At 38.5% G+C, this 19313-nt stretch overlaps 1 protein-coding gene across 3 annotated transcripts in view; it reads right to left on the bottom strand.

The window, feature by feature from the left end:
• LOC121321667 (DENN domain-containing protein 4C-like) overlaps nucleotides 1–19313 on the bottom strand; it is an 86339-nt gene that overhangs the window by 29869 nt on the left and 37157 nt on the right. For 2 of the 3 annotated variants that reach the window (XM_041260666.1, XM_041260661.1), the window contains 10 exons: nucleotides 15637–15889; nucleotides 13721–13790; nucleotides 12281–12450; nucleotides 11774–12015; nucleotides 11267–11333; nucleotides 11116–11174; nucleotides 6508–6652; nucleotides 6137–6312; nucleotides 5689–5789; nucleotides 167–385 (listed from right to left, as the gene is read on the bottom strand). In XM_041260666.1, the coding sequence (XP_041116600.1) occupies nucleotides 167–385; nucleotides 5689–5789; nucleotides 6137–6312; nucleotides 6508–6652; nucleotides 11116–11174; nucleotides 11267–11333; nucleotides 11774–12015; nucleotides 12281–12450; nucleotides 13721–13790; nucleotides 15637–15889 (1502 nt within the window). Of the gene's footprint in view, nucleotides 1–166; nucleotides 386–5688; nucleotides 5790–6136; nucleotides 6313–6507; nucleotides 6653–11115; nucleotides 11175–11266; nucleotides 11334–11597; nucleotides 11617–11773; nucleotides 12016–12280; nucleotides 12451–13720; nucleotides 13791–15636; nucleotides 15890–19313 lie in introns of those variants that run through there. The other variant, XM_041260671.1, reaches the window with a different exon arrangement.

The raw sequence follows: 19313 nt of genomic DNA, 5'->3' as shown, positions 1-19313 counted from the left end.
ACAAACATTATTTATTTATTTTTATAGAGAGAGCCCTGAAGTAGAGAATACCCTGCGACACCATGAATAGATTTGTGCTGCAACAGAGGCAATTGCTTCACTAAGCACCAAAGAATTAAGCATATAAGGAGGCCAGGGCAGGGGGGGTGCACTCTGAAGCACATACCTTGGAGATCGTAAAGTGAATCAGCCGCCGTGGCCTTCTCCGATGGTGCCTGTGTGATGGGTTTGAGGTATGTTCGGTATCCCTTTAGTATGGAGGCCATGAAGCGGAGGAAGGCCTCCTGGGTCTCCATTTCCAGCCCAGTCATCTTTTTGTGCCAGGAGAAGTCTGCCTCGATAGGGGTCATCTCCACTGCAGCGCCTTCCTGCGCTGTTCTGTGCACTGAGAAAACCACATTGCAGCAAAATCAGTTACCAATACATTAATGTATCGAATCTGTCAAGGAGGTTCCTCACCAGTGGAGACTGACTAAATCTAAATACAGTAATCCGTTGCGTATACGCCTGTCACATATCCGCCCTAACAGTTTATCCGTCGCGATCAAGCACTTTAGCAACGTCACCCGACTGTACAGCGCCAATGCAAAATGGCTACAGGAAAACGAAATCGAGTTCTGTTACAATTGAAAAGTTGCTATTTTTCTGTAAACTTGTGTATTTTACTACTTTGTAAATTACCAGGCGCTAATGTAAGTGTATACAGCACTGTGGCAGGGCAGGAGCCCTGTGCATGAAGAGGGATTTTTTTGTGAAAATGTACATTATAAAGAGTGTGTTTTATTGTAATTAATTAATGAAGTACCTGATGCTCAGCCTGCCTGTTGTGTGCCATTACCAGATGTGGAATCTAAATCAAAAAGTGCCAACATTTTTTGTTTGTTGTTGACTTTCACCCTGTGTTGAGTTTTGTCTGACTAGAGTTAGAAATAGTAAATAAAAATATAATGAGAGTCAACAGGTCACATTACATGAAAGTGAAATAAATGTGGACATGGTGCCTTTTTGTGCTTACATGTAAAGCCTCTCATTTCCCTTTGGAACACCTGTTTTTTTCCCTGAACGCTATGCAAATGGAGGAGAAGGGATCAGATTTAAATAATTAGCCATGCTGATGGCCCGCTTAGATTCTCGTGCTGTTAACCGTAAAAGTCCCAAAAAAACTGTTTAAATGAGCAGAGAGCAGTTTCACGAGAAAGAATCCACAGGTCACCATGTTTGACGTAAATGATTATTAAAGACCTGATTTGTTGATGGATAGTGCTTGTTTTTTTTAATACGTTGTTTTAGTGTTGTTGCCCACACTGCTTTTCACACATCTGTGGTGCTGGGGGGGGGGGGGGGGGCAATGTTTAGATCTTTATCAATAATAAACTGGGCCAAACCCGAGAGGTCGTTGAACAGGCGTTTGGACTATTGAAAGGGAAGTGGCGGATACTACTGAAGAGTACTGAACTGAACCACAAGTTTGCTCCCCAAATTATTCCTGCCTGCTGTATCCTGCACAATCTGTGCCAGGACCATAAGGAGGTGTTCAGGTGGCTGCTGACGGTTAGCGAAGCAGAGGAACAGCTACCTCAGCCTCCAGGAAGTATTGAACAACAGCGATATGATGAGGTTCCTGCTATTACAGATGTACTGCTATCTCCATTAATTTCCCTGCTGCCATCTTTGGACCAAGGTAACTTACATATTCCCATGTGACTTTAGAGCAGCGTTAGGAAAGGACTTGAACGAGCCAATTAACATTTTCACAAGAAACTTGTGTTTACATGTGTAAGTGGGTGCTGATTTCACAAGCATTTCCTAGAAGAAACTGAGTCATTCACAGTAAAATACTGAGACCGTTTTTTGGGACATTTTCACAAGCTTTCCCCATCAAGCGCATTATCCGTTCACGTGAAACAAACCACACATGTAAAATCAGCCTAATGAGAAGTCCCCACAAATAAAGGAATGCAAACATGTGAGAGAGAGAGAGAGAGAGAGAGAGAGGAGAGAGAGGAGAACACCAGGGTCGGATACTGAAGAGTGAGTAAGCAAGTTGAAAATGCCAACAGGAGGGTGAGTTTGTTTATTATTGGACAGAGAAGATTAGTTCAGAGATTGTAGATCCCACCAAAGTTTTCAAACGCTGTGTTGTATGTACTCCGTGCGCCACTACTGCTGGTAGTGTCACATGAGCTTTTTAGCGTATTGATAGGTAAATAAATCCTGTTCGTCTGAGGGTGTATCAACTTCAATCTCCGTCTCAATCTCCTGCCTGTCACTCAGCAGCGAACGCACGGCAAATGGCGACTCTGTCACAAGCATTAATAACCAGTATCTTTCTAAACAAGGGATTTAGGGGAGATCCCTAATAAAAGCTGAATCTCAAAACAGTAATTGTGTGAATGTAGTAATTGTTACAGCTGTGTACAGTGGTGTTTTAAAAATACTTTTTACATATCCGCCCTTACTCTGGTGCCACTGCAGTCTGATACATGACGGACTACTGTATTACAATCAATCAATAAACAATCCTAACCAAACCCAATATACTATTTTTATTATGGTGGAGGTATAACTGTGTACAATTATATAATGATAACACTAAATAAACAAAACATCAGTTCTCTATCAGTTAGTTATTAGTTTTGTATTTTGTGCTTTTTAAAAGCTCCTGCTAGTATAATTAAAATTTAAACACAGCGCAAAGTAAAATCTTTAGAATTTTAAACTTTCACTGAAACAGCACCTTAATTTAAAGCATAATTTAAAGCATAGTTTAAAGCATGTTTTGAACTTGCAATACCCTCATAGCCGGCAATTCCTGCAAATTAACTGGCCTTGCCCTTTACTTTGGTTTGGAACACTATGCCATGTCAATTACCAGCAGGCAATACCTACTGTCCAAGGTATTTCAGTTTCCTCAATACTCTATTCTGGGCTGACTGCCCTTCTAACAATTAAAGTCAAGTATGTGTCATCTCAAGGTATCAGACTTGCAAATGAGTGGCTTAAACCGTAGGCATAGAGAGAGGTCTCACATGTCAAGATATTTAACGCCTAAGCTAGTCGGAATCAAAGATCTTTCATTCCGGGTTTTGCCAGGGACAGATCTAAGAGTGCGTAACAATGTCCGGTCCAAGTCCGAAATTAATCTCAAAGATCTTTTATTTTATGTTTTCAGGGGAGAGACAGAGCTACAATTGAAGAGTTTGTTTGACCCGCCTATCTGAGTAGTGGCATTCAAATGATTAAATAATTAAATCTAGATATGTACTACATAATTAACTTACACTCTCAGTCACTCCATTGTGTATGCTCTCCAACTCTTAGACTGCTTGTTATAAACACTGTCAAACGTGAATCAGCTAATCATCTCTCTGATTACAACTCCTTATTATTATTATTATTATTGGTTGTTAATAACACTGTCCTTTTTATGCGCAAGTGTCAATGTGGTTTCTCATGTTCCTTCTTCCGAAGGTCTGCCTGTCACAGAACAGGAATGAAAGAACACAGGGAGTGATTCTGACTCTGCCCGAGAAGCAGTGGGGAGACTGCAGTTTCCCCGAGGCAAAGCTCAAAATTAGTCATTTAAATTTTTATTTTGGGCTTTGCCCAAAGTTAGCAGGCAATTTCCGAATTGCCAGCATTTTGGGCTTTGCCTGTGATCGAGATTATAGTGATCGAGATTTGAAGGCAAAGGGTGGTCACACCAAATATTGATTTGATGTAGATTTTTCTTCTGTTCACTCACTTTGCATTTTGTTAATTGAAAAATATAAACTATTAACATGTTTATTTTTTAAAGCATTCTTACTTTACAGCATTTTTTCACACCTGCCTAAAACTTCTGCACAGTACTGTGTGTATATATATATATGTATATATATATATATATATATATATATATATATATATATATATATATATATATACACACACACACACACACAATATTTAAACTCAATGTTGCTAAAATAAGCATTTGTAAATGTGGATACATAATACAAGATACGAGACATGGGTAAAATAACAAATCTTAAAATATGAAAACTAAAAAGCCTTAGGCCTTAGTCTTTTGCATTAATGTATGAGGTTTGTTTGTGTAGATCATATAGTCTTTGTCATCACCAATATATTGCAAATGCCGTGTATATTTTAGATTGTAACAGAAAACTAAATCTAATAAAATCTAATCTAATATGTCTGGCTTTGCCTGGTGATAACGATCTATCTAACACTTTGACTATTCCAGGCATTCATTAAACAATCAAACCTGTCTACTTCAAATTGAATTACCCAGTCTAGTGAGGGAATGGGGGGTTAGCACAAAGCCTATAGTAAAGAGAAAGAAAGGAAAAAAAAACAGTAGTTTGAAATCAGCTTAAAGAAAAGAGATTTGAAATAATTTAACATCATTATTGATATAAATTCACTATGAGTACAGGATGCAATCGTTTTTACTCTTAAATTGCCTAACAAGCACAGAATATTGCAGGTAGAAAAACCCTAAGAAAGTCGCAATCCGATAATTTGGTGTCTAAAGAAATGTACTTTCTTATGGTAAAAATAACAGGAATTCAGAATAATAACAGAATGATTTAGCAAAAGTTATGTACATTTAAAAGTTTCCCCTTTTAAAATTCTGATAATTATCTAATCATGCAATAGAAAGGGGGGAGGCGAACAATCCAGATTGCAAGCCCAATTCAACTAGCCAATCAGAACAATCCCTTTGTTTGAAAAGTATAGCGCCACCTGTAAACATTACAACAGTGCTCCCTGATGTCTGGCTTCCTGCTCTCAGGACTCTGGCTACCTGCTCGCTGTTCTGCGCGCTCTCGGATTCAAAAGAAAGGAAACAAGATTGTGCCTGAAGCCCTCAGCTTTAAGTATTAACCCTTCAAGATCAGGGGCCCTGACACCTTGGAGAAACACAAGGTAACAGCACACTGAAACTCGACTGCTTTCCAGGCCAATTAACAATACTCTTAAATATCTATTCAGGTATTGTGTGATTCCTTGCTGTAGAGTCAGTATGTACTAATATTTCATTGGTAACTTGTTGAAAACCTTAGTTCTCATTGTACTGCTTTTAATGTGATATTAATTGTGTAAATTTTTTGTGTGATTTCCGAACGTATTTTGATTGCATGCTTAATAAAAACCACCTTTCTAAAAACCACCCTGTTGAACAAACTCAATGTATGAACTTTGAACAGAATGGAATGTGGTCTATTTTTGGCTTAACGTGTAAATCTGTGATCTTTTTCAGACAGCAATATTGAAAATGGGTTTATACATTATAATAGGATGTGGTTATTGTTTTAAGAATATGAATGGTCTACAATAGTACTCAAATTGGTCTCATCTCAGCTTAATACTAATCTATGTTATCACTTATAAATCAATCAGAACTGTATCCACTCCATTTTATAAAACACAATCTTACTCTATACCATCAACGGATTCCTCAAACAGCTCCTATGAGGTGAATGTGCTGCATTGGCAGGAATGGGACTACCACCATCTGTTGTCATTAGTAGTCCAACAGTTGGCACAGACTCTGAGATATAAAATTGCATCAATAATGCAGAAGTGCTCTCTTGAATGAAGCTCCGCGGCCTTGCATTTCTTTAACTCTCAGCAGCTCCCTCAAGCTGTCTGAATCCGCCTCTAATCACATATAAGCAGTACCTGTTGCCAGCTGGTGATGCAGGTTAGTCAGGGAGTTGAGGAGACTTTTGCTGGGTTTCTTTGGGAGGTTTTTCCAGGTATAATGCTTCTTGTCATCCGACCTGTTATAATATAAAAACAATCCACAGAAAATATATTTGAGAGTTTGTAATGATGTGGGAACTAGTCTAAACAGTTGTTTGCTTCACTTGTAATGTTTAAACTCGCATCCAAATTGTCTAATGTGGGGTCACATAGTTTGTGCTGATGGGCAAAATACGTACTATAGGTCAAGTGGTCAATAGCATCCTCCAATGCATAGCAAAAAGACTGCATCACTGGGCATTATAGGCTACTGTCTGTCACTTTTTCAGCCCTTGGTGGAACGGCACCACTATCAGCCGAACTACTCTATATTTGTATACCACATGCAGCAGACCAAATACACATAAAACTTGTGAATGCTTACAAGTAGATTGTGTTTGTGTCCAGATCCACACAGACCACATCTGGAGGTGGATCATAGAGGTCAAAATATCTGGAGTCCACTCCAATAACAAATGGACAAGGCGCACTGAGGACCCCAGAGAGCGCCAGGGGACAGAGAGGGATATAGGGACATTGCCATTGAAAAGGGAAGATCATCTGAAATAAAGGCACAAAAAACACACTGTCAGGCTCATATACTGTATATCCTTAATTTGATCTGCTTTAGTGCTTCTTTGCTCAAATGGTAGCATGCATTTAATGATGTAATGTGTAATATCCATTTTGTTTAAATAAAAAGTACATATATTGCATATGCCACCACAATGCAGTATGTAAAAAAAGACCACTCACTGCTACCACAGCTTCTGCTACTCCAGTCAGTACAGCAGGCCTCAGTGAGTGCAGCAGAATTTTACTCTCCAGCAGGACAAACAGCAGTAAAGTGGCACAGTTTTCTGGACCAAGGTTCATTAGCAAAGTGCTAAAATTTGCCCCACTGATTGGAAGAAAAAAAGAAAAGCAACATTATATAAAAATGCAGTATGGGTTCATGGCAAACACAGCATCACCTCTTTACAGCAGAAGAGCATCAACACATGTAAACTGGAGTTTACATGATCAGATATGCAAAATATGTTTTCCACAGAAACAGGGAGGCACAGATATTTTGTGCTTCTGGCAACTGACTGGCGATTAGTGGCACTGGAAAAAAAGGACAACTGCAAAACGATCATGCTGCTCACTGCAAAAGCAGTGCTATTAAACTGGTTGTAGCTAACACAATTGTTTCGCAATTGTTTCTTGTTGTGCATCTCCATTAAAAATATAGGTATAAAATGTACAGTTCTGAAAGCAACGCATGACATGGCATACATGTATATTCATTTTTAAACATAACAGGTACTACACAAGGTTAAATATCTGTTTGAAAGACTTGATTAAAAGGCGACGTTGCACTTCCTGGGTTATCTCACCTGGACAGTTGAATTGCCCCCACCCATTCAAGGCCTTCTCACCTGCCATTTAACAAAACAACTGCTTCCTCTATTGACTGACAAGCTTTGAAGCCAGAAACAGACTTTACCCCCGAGACACTGCTGAGGCGACCTAGGAAGTGAAACAGTAACATACTGAATGTAATGTAGGGCAAGTAAACTGAAGCTTCTATTGAAGTACCAGTTACGTTTAAAAATTAAAATACATACTGTATACATGTGTTTCTTGTACTTCACAATCGAGACTTGAAGAGCAAATGGAAATGCACAACAGGTAAGCTTTATGAAATGATTTTATTAGCTAGACCCACTAACTATAGGATATCCAAAAAGTATGCAGAGAAAGTAAAAAAAAAAAAAAAAAAAAACCTGCAGAATGAATAGGGAACTTAGCTTTTTTCATGGAAACAAAACAAATTAGATCTAAAATTACACACAAATGAATTTAGTAAAAATAAACTATTTAATAGGATTATTTAGACAAAGCACGAAACAGTAACTCCCAAGTATAAAAAGTACATGAAAAGCAGACACTGATACAATACTGAATAATGCATTTGCTGCATAACGCCTTGGCTATTTACCAGTATTGTAAAATCTGTTTCACAAGAGAGTATTTCCAAATTTAAAAAGATAGACTAAACAGAAAGCAGGTATTAAACAGCTTTGCCTTTAAGTTAATAACAGCCTCATAAACACGAGGCATTCGGTTAAGAAGTTTCAGCAGGAAATCACCCGACATGTCTTCCCAGCTCTTCTGCAGCAATTCCCAGAGATGTAGGGCACTTGTGGGTAGTTTTGCGTTGACTCTTCTGTACAGTTCGTGCCATACAAGTTCTATGGGATTGAGGTTTGAAGATTGGGCAGGCCAGGTCATTAAATTGAGTTGTCCTTCACTTTCCTTCTTTGCCAGATAGTTCTTGCACAACTTTGAGGTGTGTTTCGGGTCATTATCTTGCTGAAGAATGAAGGACTGCCCAACTAGTCGTAATCCTGACAGAATGGAATGCCTCTGAAGTATGCTATGATACCCATGCTGCTTGAGCTTGCCATGGACTTGGTAAAGACCACCAACTCTGTCACCAGCAAAGCAACCCCAGATCATGACACTGCCTCCTCCATGCTTGACAGTGGGAACCACACATGCAGAACTCATGCGCTCACCTTCTCTGCGTCTTACAAATACTCTGCTGTTGGACCCAAATATTTCAAATTTTGACTCAGTCTGAAAGGCCGACTTCCACTCCTCAAACGTCCAGTTTCTGTGTTTTTTGGCCCAGGCAAGTCTCTTCCTCTTATTCTGCACTCTTAACAATGGTTTATTTGCAGCAATTCTTCCAGTTAGGCCAGCTTCACGCAATCTCCTCTGATCAGCTGATGTTGAAAAATCTGTACTTCTAGTAGCGTTTAGTTGAGCTTGTATTTCAGGGGCAGTTAATTGCCGGTTTTGCAGACTTTTGACTCTAACTTGTTCTCTGATTCTGAGGTCACCCCTGGCCTGCCTGACCTTGTTTGGTCCTCATGAGTGCCAGTTTCTTCAAATCGTTTGATGGTCTTGGCCACAGCTGTTACAGACACTTGCAAAGCTCTTGCGATTTGTTTAAAGATTGACCTTCATTTCTTAAAAAGTAATTACTTTTAAGTCTTTTTTCTTTGCTTAACTGAGTGTATTTTGCCATTTTCTGCTCCTTTACATTCAGGAATGACAAACTTGTGCCTATGCTACCTATAATTATAGTAATCATGGACCCTCACCTGTTGTTAATAATTGGTGACAAAATGTTAATTAGGTAACATGCTAGTTTACTCAGAGAACATCTAACAAAGACACTTTTATACTTAGGCCAGTGTTCTAACACCGTGTTATACACAATTCAGACTTTTAACTGACTTTGGCTTCTGACTGAAATCCCCTTGCTTTGGGTGATCATTTCACTGAAATTGATAAGATTTACATTTTCTTTTAAAAATTAATTTTTTGAATGCAATTCACTTATGATTATCAGCTTATACAAGTACATGTAACATATAATGAAATATTAAGTGTTTATAGACAAGTTTATACAGTTAAAAGCATAGATAATCATGAAAAACCTGGTTTCAAGCAGGTATACTCAAACTTTTGACTGGTACTAATATATCACACACACACACATTTATATCAGAGATATTCCACATTTATCCATATTAAAATATCAATTCATCAGGAAAATGACTATTTTAAAACAGTGGCCTACTTTTATTTAGAAAATATGAAACAAAATTCAAATAAGCCAGCTACAAATCACAGTTCTCAATGCCAATAGTAGTCTACTTTTAGCTGGAGCACTATGTCAGAATCCCTCTGCAAGAACACATAATACAGACACACAGTAATGTTGTCACTAATACTCAGAAACCATTAGGGACCAATGTGTCATGCTTAGCTTTAAGACTAAACCTTGTAGACACCAATGACCCTGCATGAAGAGGATGCTGTGTTAAACACGCCTACAGTAAAAAAAAAAAAAAGGTTATGATACCTTTCTAGTTAGGTCTTCAATTATTCTACTGTACTGCTATTATAAGGTATATGTACATGTATTTAGCTGTACAGTATTTCAAGGTATGACCAGAATTTGATCTTTTGACTTGAAATGTCAGTGTGCTTCTTCAAGAGTCTCACACAAGATCAATATAGGCATACGACAGATACAGACACTGACACTACAGAATCACTAGAGAATTAACAGTGGATGAGCCCAGGTATGCACTGCACCTCTTGTGGGGTAGATATCAACTTGTACCATACACAATCTATACAATATTCTTATATATTCCATAAAATACATTGGTAACATGAATTGGTATAACATGTTTGAAATCCTGTTACAGACCAAACAAGTATAACCTTGACTGGAGTACTGTATCATTGTGGAATAACTAATAAAAATAGTGAATGGTGACATCAATATGTATTTATTAGAGAATCTTCACTGATGTCTTGTGACAGGATGGCATGCGTGGTGACGTCAGGCCAGAAGCAGGAAGAGACAGACACTGCAGGTATGGTGCAAAAAGTCGCTTGCTTGTGCCGGTTTATTGTAAAATAGGATGAACAAAACAAACACAACACAGCACCGGTAGCCAAAACAAACAGACAAACAAAATTAATTAACACTTAAACAGCGGACGAACAGACAAACATGGCGAGTGAAATTAATTACTTTTTGTTTTTTTCTTCTCCCCACCCGTTCTCCACTCACCGAACACACAACACAGAGCGAGTGAAAACATGCTGCTTTTACGCAGCTGTACCGATAATCGATTGCTTATCAATCATTCAATTGGAGTCTCGGTACAACTGCACGTGAATTAAGTGCAATTTCCCATTCTCACATATTGTTACACTTCTGTAACAATATGTGAGAAGTCAATATTGCAATCCTCGTGCCTAAATACAAATATACATTTTAAAATCACTCGTGTTCACAGACCCAATTATACCCCATGCACCAATACCTATACACCAACATTAACACACCACATGCAACATATAACACACCAAATGCACACAGGGGCAGGGCACATTGCCACATGTCTCCATTCAGAAAAAGCAGGATGCGAGTAAAGGGCATGCTTGTTTAATTTTAACAGTGTAGCTGCAATGTAAACCTGTATATTTGTATACAGTATAAATATCCCTTGAATACTGTGTTATTTTAAAGCTAAAAAAAGATTGTGCAGGGAATTAACAGTCAGCACTGAACATAAGAAATTACAAAAGAGCTTTCCCTATAGTAACTAAGTAAGGGGTTAAGGGGTTAACACAAACGACAAGAGTAAATGTCAGTAAGCCATTTCAAGAGTTACATACAGACAACATTGAAACCTAAAACCCTTGGAGGACCAAAGACATAAAATTAAATACATATATTATACAATGTATATATACCAGAGATAAGCTTTCTGATTCTGAACATACCTTAGTGGTAATGGCGTGCAAACTGGCTGAGAAAGTATCAAGGCGTCATGGGCAGAGAGCTGAAACATAAAACTCAGGTTAGCTTCCATCATCACTCAGAGCACACAGTATACTATAGAGAGGTAACATTGGAGAAACTAAAATGTCTTACCTGAACTAGGATTCTTGGTCTCTGTGGTGAAGGGAAAGGAAGGTTGTGCATAAAGTGGGAGATGTGCCTAAAACAGAAAACATCATTATTAAAAATAATAATAATAATTAATATCCATACATACTTGATAGTGTATACTGATACACTGGAGAAAAAAAAAATATGGCCAAAACAGATTCTAACCCAGGACATTTTAAAGCCTCCAAGAAAAAAAAATATATTACCAGATTTCTCCTTTTAAATCCCCCCCCCCCCCCCCTTGCCCTGCCTTGTTTAACGACAGAGTTGCTTTCTTATCTACAAAAAGGACATGTCATTTCAAACCTCCTACCATATTTAATTTTCAGAGTGGTGGCTTCGTGGAAAGCTGGTTTGTGTCCCTACCTACAGTACAGACATATACATATATAAAACAGGACCATCAACAAGGTCTGCTGTTTGATATTGAAGCTCATTGCAGCTTAAATCTTCATATGGTGTTTTGCTCAATTAAAATGTAAAGCCTACTTTTCAATGGGAAGAGGGTGCGGTCCAGAGACAGACAGCTTGTAGAGGAACATGAGGAACTTGCGGAAGGACTCGAAGAAGGGCCAGTGTGAGAGCAGACAGATGCACTTGTTGGTGTTGACACGCTTGTTGGGGATTATCTTCTTTTCCACTGCAGTGATGAGGCCCAACTGCTGTTTCTGCTTCTCTGTCAACATCTCCATGGGGTAAGGCTCATAAAACTGAATAGCAGCACCATACACCTGGGGAAAAAGTAGTTATAGTAGTTTGCACTAATTCTGCAAAAGAGACCATACGCACTTCTCAGCTAAACAACTGAATATAACTTTTAGAATTTCTCATTGAACTTGGACATTTGGGTTTGCATGTCACAATTGGTCAATTTAGTGATTTGTAGAACAAACAAGTGACAATACTTTACATTAAAGGAAACCAGGACATTCTCTCCCCCCCCAAAATCTTGCATCTGTATCTTTACTAGTAAGTAATTAAAAGAAAGTCACCCACCTTTTCCCCAGAAGATACTGTTAAGACAAATGTTGAGAAGACTGGCAGTGGATATCTGGTGTTAGGAGCCCAGCACTCAATGGTAGCTCCCATTGGAAGGCAGAATAGAGGGACCGATTCTGACAGGGGGAATGATTCATAGTCTTCTTCTGGATACCTGAAGATCAAACCTGTCACACAACACAGCGTTTTAGCTGAAGATCAAACCTGTCACACAACACAGCGTTTTAGCTGAAGTTCAAACCTGTCACACAACACAGCGTTTTAGCTGAAGATCAAACCTGTCACACAACACAGCGTTTTAGCTGAAGATCAAACCTGTCACACAACACAGCGTTTTAGCTGAAGATCAAACCTGTCACACAACACAACGTTTTAGCTGAAGATCAAACCTGTCACACAACACAGCGTTTTAGCTGAAGATCAAACCTGTCACACAACACAACGTTTTAGCTGAAGATCAAACCTGTCACACAACACAGCGTTTTAGCTGAAGATCAAACCTGTCACACAGCACAGCGTTTTAGCTGAAGATCAAACCTGTCACACAACATTTTAGTACCACTTTTCTGAAGGTTATTCCCTAAAAAAAAAAAAAAAAAAAAAAAAAAACTTTTCCTTATGGCGCTTATGATAATACATAAAGGTGCACTTTAATAAATCAGTGGTGACTATTTACTGTAGCTTAAATGTATGTTGTTTGCATTTTGCATTTCAACTATTGCAGTATATCTGTAGACATTTTTGTTTTCTTAAGCGTGGATGAGGATCACATTGTCATGTTCCTGTCTTGTAAGAAAATATTTACCAGAGCTCTTACACCGATTTAAGATCAATAAGTCAACATGCTGGATAACATGAATGCAGCAATACACTAACTATCACCTTGTGAAGCAAAATAAACCACAAAGATGAAAATCTAATCAAAGCAGACAATGTGCAACAAGGTGAAGGCTGGACACGAACTGGCAACTGTACCACCACAAGCAGGCATCTCAACTACAGTGCAAAACAGCTGGGCTCGTCTGCATTTGTGGTTTTGGAGTTTTTAATCACGTCACACAACATGGCCCATTAAAAATGCACGGACTTGGCACAAGTCACACCTTAGCAGATTAAGAAACTTTATTATACTGGAACAGTAAACAAAGGAAGTCCAACCCCTTTATGAGAACAGCCGTTCAAGTAGAATGTGAACACTCCGTTTATCATAACACAGCAGGATCACAATGTTAGCAACAGGCAACCCACCAACACTGAGACATGGATATGAAGGAGTACTACTTCAATCCGTTAGGCAGTTGCACAATGCTGAAAGACTGCATTGCTTACAGAATTACACAAAAGCAGCATAAACACACCAAAGACCATTTGCATTTGATTTGTAACACCGGAGTCAACATGCTTGGCCCACACAATAATATAAAAACAGCAACTTACCAGCCTTGTATGCTATTGAATTGGAAGCAGAGACCGACTTCTTGTAACAAATATATACGTTGGAGCCCCACTGAAACAAAGTTCAAACAAAAACACAAAATGATTTACAAAGAGATTACCTTTGTTCAGGAAAATAAAAAATACCAGGCTAGCCGAAAAGAATACATACATAGATTAAATAGTCTTACTTTCCTTTCAAATAGGCACATAAGTATAATTCACAGTAAAGGCCACGGGTAACAATTTCAGATTACCGTAGCAGTTCATAAACCCAAACTCACAACTAGTTACAAACACAGATTGTTTTAGCTGTGTTAATTACTACATTTGCAGTACTTAAATGTATAGTTTCAATAATTAATCAAAACACTGCTATAAAAATAAGGAAAATACATAAAACTAGAAGCGGAAGTTTGAAAATGTGAAAAAACATCTGTATCATGGGGGGGTGGGGGGTGGGGGTTCCATGTGTGTTCTAATTTTACTCAAGACACTGTGCTCGAGCCAAATGAAAAATGACCCTACACAATTCGGGTTTCCTTTGGGGGAGTTTCCATGTGTGGTTCTTTACACGTGAAGTGGAGATGCGTGTGCATGTTTGGGAGCTTGAGAGGATCAGGTTTGTGGCCGAAAAACAATGGCCACAGAGAGGGCTAGGGTAAATCTGCATGACGTAAAACATGGGAAAACCACACCCATTTTCACATGGAAACCCATACTGTACGTGAAAACGTCTGCTGATCCCAATCCAGACAGCCTTTGGGATCATACATGGAAGGTGTCTGGAACAGATCTCTATAATCCTACGTATCCACTGGTTTTCTGCCATGGTGAACTGCAATAGCTGGGTTGGACAGTTTCATTATATACCTAAGATATTAATTAAAGAAAATAATTAAGTCGTGTGATAAATTAGCTGAAATATTATTCACTACTAATGACAAGCCACCCCAGCAATTAAAAACAATTTGGGGAATAGCAGTAAAACATATTCTTAAACAACCAGCCAGGTGAGATTTACATTGTGCTTTGAACAGTTTCACTCAAACAAGATGTCACCTGACAACCATGGATTTCCAGGCGAGATTATTTCGTGTGCCTGTTCTCTGTGCATGGAAACCACACCAGAACTCAACGCATGGCTAATTTGCATATCAACCTCCTTCTTTCCCCCTCATTTGCATGACTTCAGGTGAAAAGGTCTTCGAATAAAATAAACTTAGCCAACGGAAACCCGAAATGGATAGGGTCAATGTGACAGTGAAATCGGCTCATTCCTACTGGACACCACCTATAAAGGAACTTTATTGAGAGCATCACACAATGTTGTTTGTATATTGGCCAAAGGTAAAACAATGCATCAGTGAAAGGGTTAACTGGATAAAACATTATATCTAACAGAGGTTGTGTTCATCACAAATCTACATTGTAGCTGTAATCTTATGAAAAGATGGGATGCAGAAGAGTGGTTATAAGTTACATACACTCACAATTACAGTAACAAATTGTAACAGACTTGCATGTACTTTCATTTGGCAAACACACATATTTTAAACTGCAGAACTACACATGAAAAGAAATGCTTCAACTCACAGCAGTATAAAGATTAGGTGGAAAGTACCCCTTAACCTATTATCTAGGGAAGTTACTGTAAAACACAAAAACTGACTGTCTGAAAAAAAATAACTGCTTGGAGAACAGTGACACAAGGCCAAATAGTAAAAAAGGTTTCAGGTAATGGAAACCATCTGTTGGACATCAAACATTTTAGATCCAACTTTGTATATATTTCATTCAACACTAGTTGACATAACCAATAATTTCTGACTCTGCACAGGTCTGGGTTCAAAAGTTTAAGTGTGGCTCTCCGTTTGGTTCTAGAAACCACAGCGTTCTGAAGAGCAGCATGTCCTTACCATCCCACAATTTAAGTTCTTATCAACTTTACAGAAAGTGTGTGGTGGGGTCTCTCCCTTGTTGGCAATAATAACGCAGATATCAGTGACTGCCAGCGAGTTCTGAGGCCTTATTAACGGTGTCCTCCGATAGGTGATAAAGATGCGCTGGGAGTTGGCTGAGCTGTTGTTGACATTGGCACAGCGTCCGTAGGGTGTGGCCTGGATCACCTCGCAGCCTTGGATTAGCCTCTCCTTCCCCTCATACAAAACCCTGCAAGATAAAGTGCAAAGCAGATTGGAAGAGGGACATTCTGTCAGACAGTCAAATGAACTGCTTCTCAGTGTGAACAGGCTGGCTGTAGGTAGGGGTGACGTCAGGCCAGAAAGGAGTACACAGACAGGCAGTACTGGCAGGTGAAACTGAGACGCTGTGGCGCTCGGTGCATTTATTAAACAAATAAGAGTTAAACAAAAAAAAAAAAAAAAACACAACAGCACACAGCACTTTGGGCCAAAACAAACAGACAAACAAAAAACGGACTAACACTAAAACAAACAGTGGATGAACACTAAACAAAAACTAAGTATGGTGCTGGTGCTATTATTATTATTACTACTACCTCCTGACTACCACCTCTCATTCCCTTGCCCTGAGCACATACAACCCTGAATGAGTGAAACATGCATCTATATATACTGTTGTGCCGGGATTCAATTACTAATTATTCACTTGAATCCCAGCACGTGAACTAATTTGTGCAATCCCAGTGCTCACATACTGTTACATACTTTAAATGCACGTGAAGTATTTGTGCAATCACGTGGCTAAAATACAACTATATATTTTAAAATCACTTGTGCTACACAGAGCCATTTACATCCCATGCAGTAATATCTGTACACCAACATTAATACACCACACGCAACATACAAAAAATACACACAGGGGCGGAGCTAGGGTGACCAGATAGCAAGAGTGAAAAATCAGGACAGTCAGTTGGTGCGAGGATGAAAGAAACCTTGTTTAAATTAACTAATGCACAACGCAAGCAACAGAAACTATGTATCTTTCTTCTGTAGGCTTTTTTTTTTCCTGTGTGCATTGCACTTAGGCAAAAACAAAAACCTAGCGAAATATAATTAAAAAAAACAAAAAAAATACTCCAAAGCAGTTAACTTTCTTGTTTACTGTTCAGATGACAACAGTGTTTTAATAAGCCTACCAGTGCTTCTGTACTGGCTTTTCTGTGACCTGCTGTACTGTAGGTAGCAGGTGGGACAAAGTCAGTGCTGCATTGTTTTGATTTAGGTTGCTAAAATCTAGTTTTCAGCGTTAGTCATAAAATACCAAAAATGGACAAAGCAAAACAAACAAAGTATATTTTGGCTGAGGGGCGTGTCAAGACATTTCCCAAATAAACTCTTTTTTGTAATTGTTTTGCACATCTTGTAACGTGACAAAGAAAATCTGATCTATCGCTATAACTTCAGAATCACACATTAAACAAAAGGCTACTACAGAGGCTGCTGAACAGAACATAAAACAAACAACAGCTTTCAGAAAACAAACTGGAAAGTCAGCACAGACAAAAACAAGTATTCTTGTGTCAGTTGTACCCAAGTTAAATCAGCACTACAGGTACAATCAAGCACAGCTACCTCGGTTCAAACAACCTGCTGTTCACTTTTTAAACGCAACTAGAATTTAGACCCGAATAGGCACGTTTTCTTTGTTTTGACTCGGTACTGACAAAATACATTCCTGGATGGAACAAATAACATGACAACAAACGTGCACATATGTGGACTTTATTAAACAATTCCAGATGCCTTTGGGCAAATGAGTTTTGAGACTGTTTCTAATAGATTTCCATATCTCTATAACTTGGCAAAGCTTTGCCTTACACTTCCAACCAATTCACTGGATGCAGACATTATGTCTCAATGTATGAGCAAGTCCACACTTGGCAAAGAATGTCTGGGGATGTTGCACGCTTGCCTTTTATCAAATCACAGCACTCTGTTTTAGCAAGGAAGCAAATACCACTACTTTATTTTATAGCGCTCTGAAATATTAGGTGTATTTAATGTTTAAACAGGTCTGCGAAATGCCAGTGAAATCCTAATTATAATCCTAATCATTGGATGACTTGACCATGGGCATATGACTGACTGTAGTTCTGAGCGGTCCATTCAGGTACATGTGAAGCCATCTGGAGGCAGAGAATGCAATTTAAAAGTTTTAAAAAGTGGTCCAAATGTAATAAATAAATAAATAAATAATGATTATATATATATATATATATATATATATATATATATATATATATATATATATATATATATATATATAATTATAATTATAATATATATATATTTAAACACACACATTGACACACATTGTATAAACAGTTGTAGCACCACATGGGAACACAATAAAATAAAAAGGTCCTTATGTACCCTTTAAGCAATCATTTGTCAATGGCCACAGTATTCTCGAACGGCTTAATCTTGTCGGTGCCTCAGGTTCTGCCAGATGCAGAAGTACAGGAAGGAAGCCAAGTACGTTGTTGCTATAGATTAAACAACCAAAGTTTTAAACGCAGCTCAGCGGTCTTGTGTTTTTCAGGAATGTGACTGACACTTTCCCGTAAGAATGGTTGTTCTGTGAAAATGTGTTACATTTACTAAAATAAAAATAATAATAAAAAAGCTTTTAAAAAGACCAATTTCACATTGTTTGTTTGTTGTTGTTTTTTGGAGCAGAAAAAAGGAGGGACACACAATTTTATTTTTTCACCTAAAAGGTAACAAACCTCTGTTATATATAGGAGCTGATAAACAATATTATTGACATCAAATATATGTTTATTGGTATAGCTCACAAAAATAATTTTCATGGACAGAGTCGCATCACACTGGGCTACAGTGATTGAGAACTTAGCCCCAAACAGATTCATTTTAATTTTGTAGCTTCCAAAACAAGCCCTTGTAATGACATCATTTATGACCCCTTCCTCTATGTTCAACGTGTACACTCCCAAACCGAACAAAGACATTCCTTTGGCTTCTGTTATCTCTGAGATTCACCCATCCATCCCCCATGCAAGCAAAGGCCCCTTCTCACTTTAAATTCCAATGCTCAAATACCACAGCCAACTTCTCAGTTTGCTGCAGAAAATTACATTATAAAAAAATAATTTGTTCTATATAAAAAATTTTAGAAAAACTATTACTTACTTATTATTAAAATTCCTTACAATGTTCAAACTATTTTTAAAAGCATACAGGGCATTGCAGCTTTAAAGCAATAAAGTTCCCAAATCTTCTATATTCATGGAATACTGGTACAAGTACGGAAATGAAAGCAGCGCCTTAAAAAGCAAGGTTGTTCCCATACATACCTATGACAGGGAGAGCCCTGTCAGTGGTCCTGCGCAGTTGTGTGCAGCTGGGATGCGCAAGAGGAGGCACGTTGCTGGGCAACCAATTGAGCAGTTAGGCTATTCCGGCGCTGATCTGATCAGAAGCACTGGATTGGCTGGGGTGGGGAACCTAGGGAGGCTGCGCTAAAGCTCGAGGCGACTGCACCGACATGCTACTCAGACGAGTGCTGTGGTTCTTTATGGTTACTTCTATTGTCATACTACAGATTCGGAAGCTGAAGCTACCAAGCCAGCACATGCACTGCCACA

Source organism: Polyodon spathula, chromosome 1 (genome assembly GCF_017654505.1).
Source record: "Polyodon spathula isolate WHYD16114869_AA chromosome 1, ASM1765450v1, whole genome shotgun sequence".
Classification (NCBI taxonomy): Eukaryota; Metazoa; Chordata; class Actinopteri; order Acipenseriformes; family Polyodontidae; genus Polyodon; species Polyodon spathula.
The sequence above is the reverse complement of the archived record's forward strand: the minus strand, read 5'-3'. Positions and strand labels throughout refer to the sequence as shown.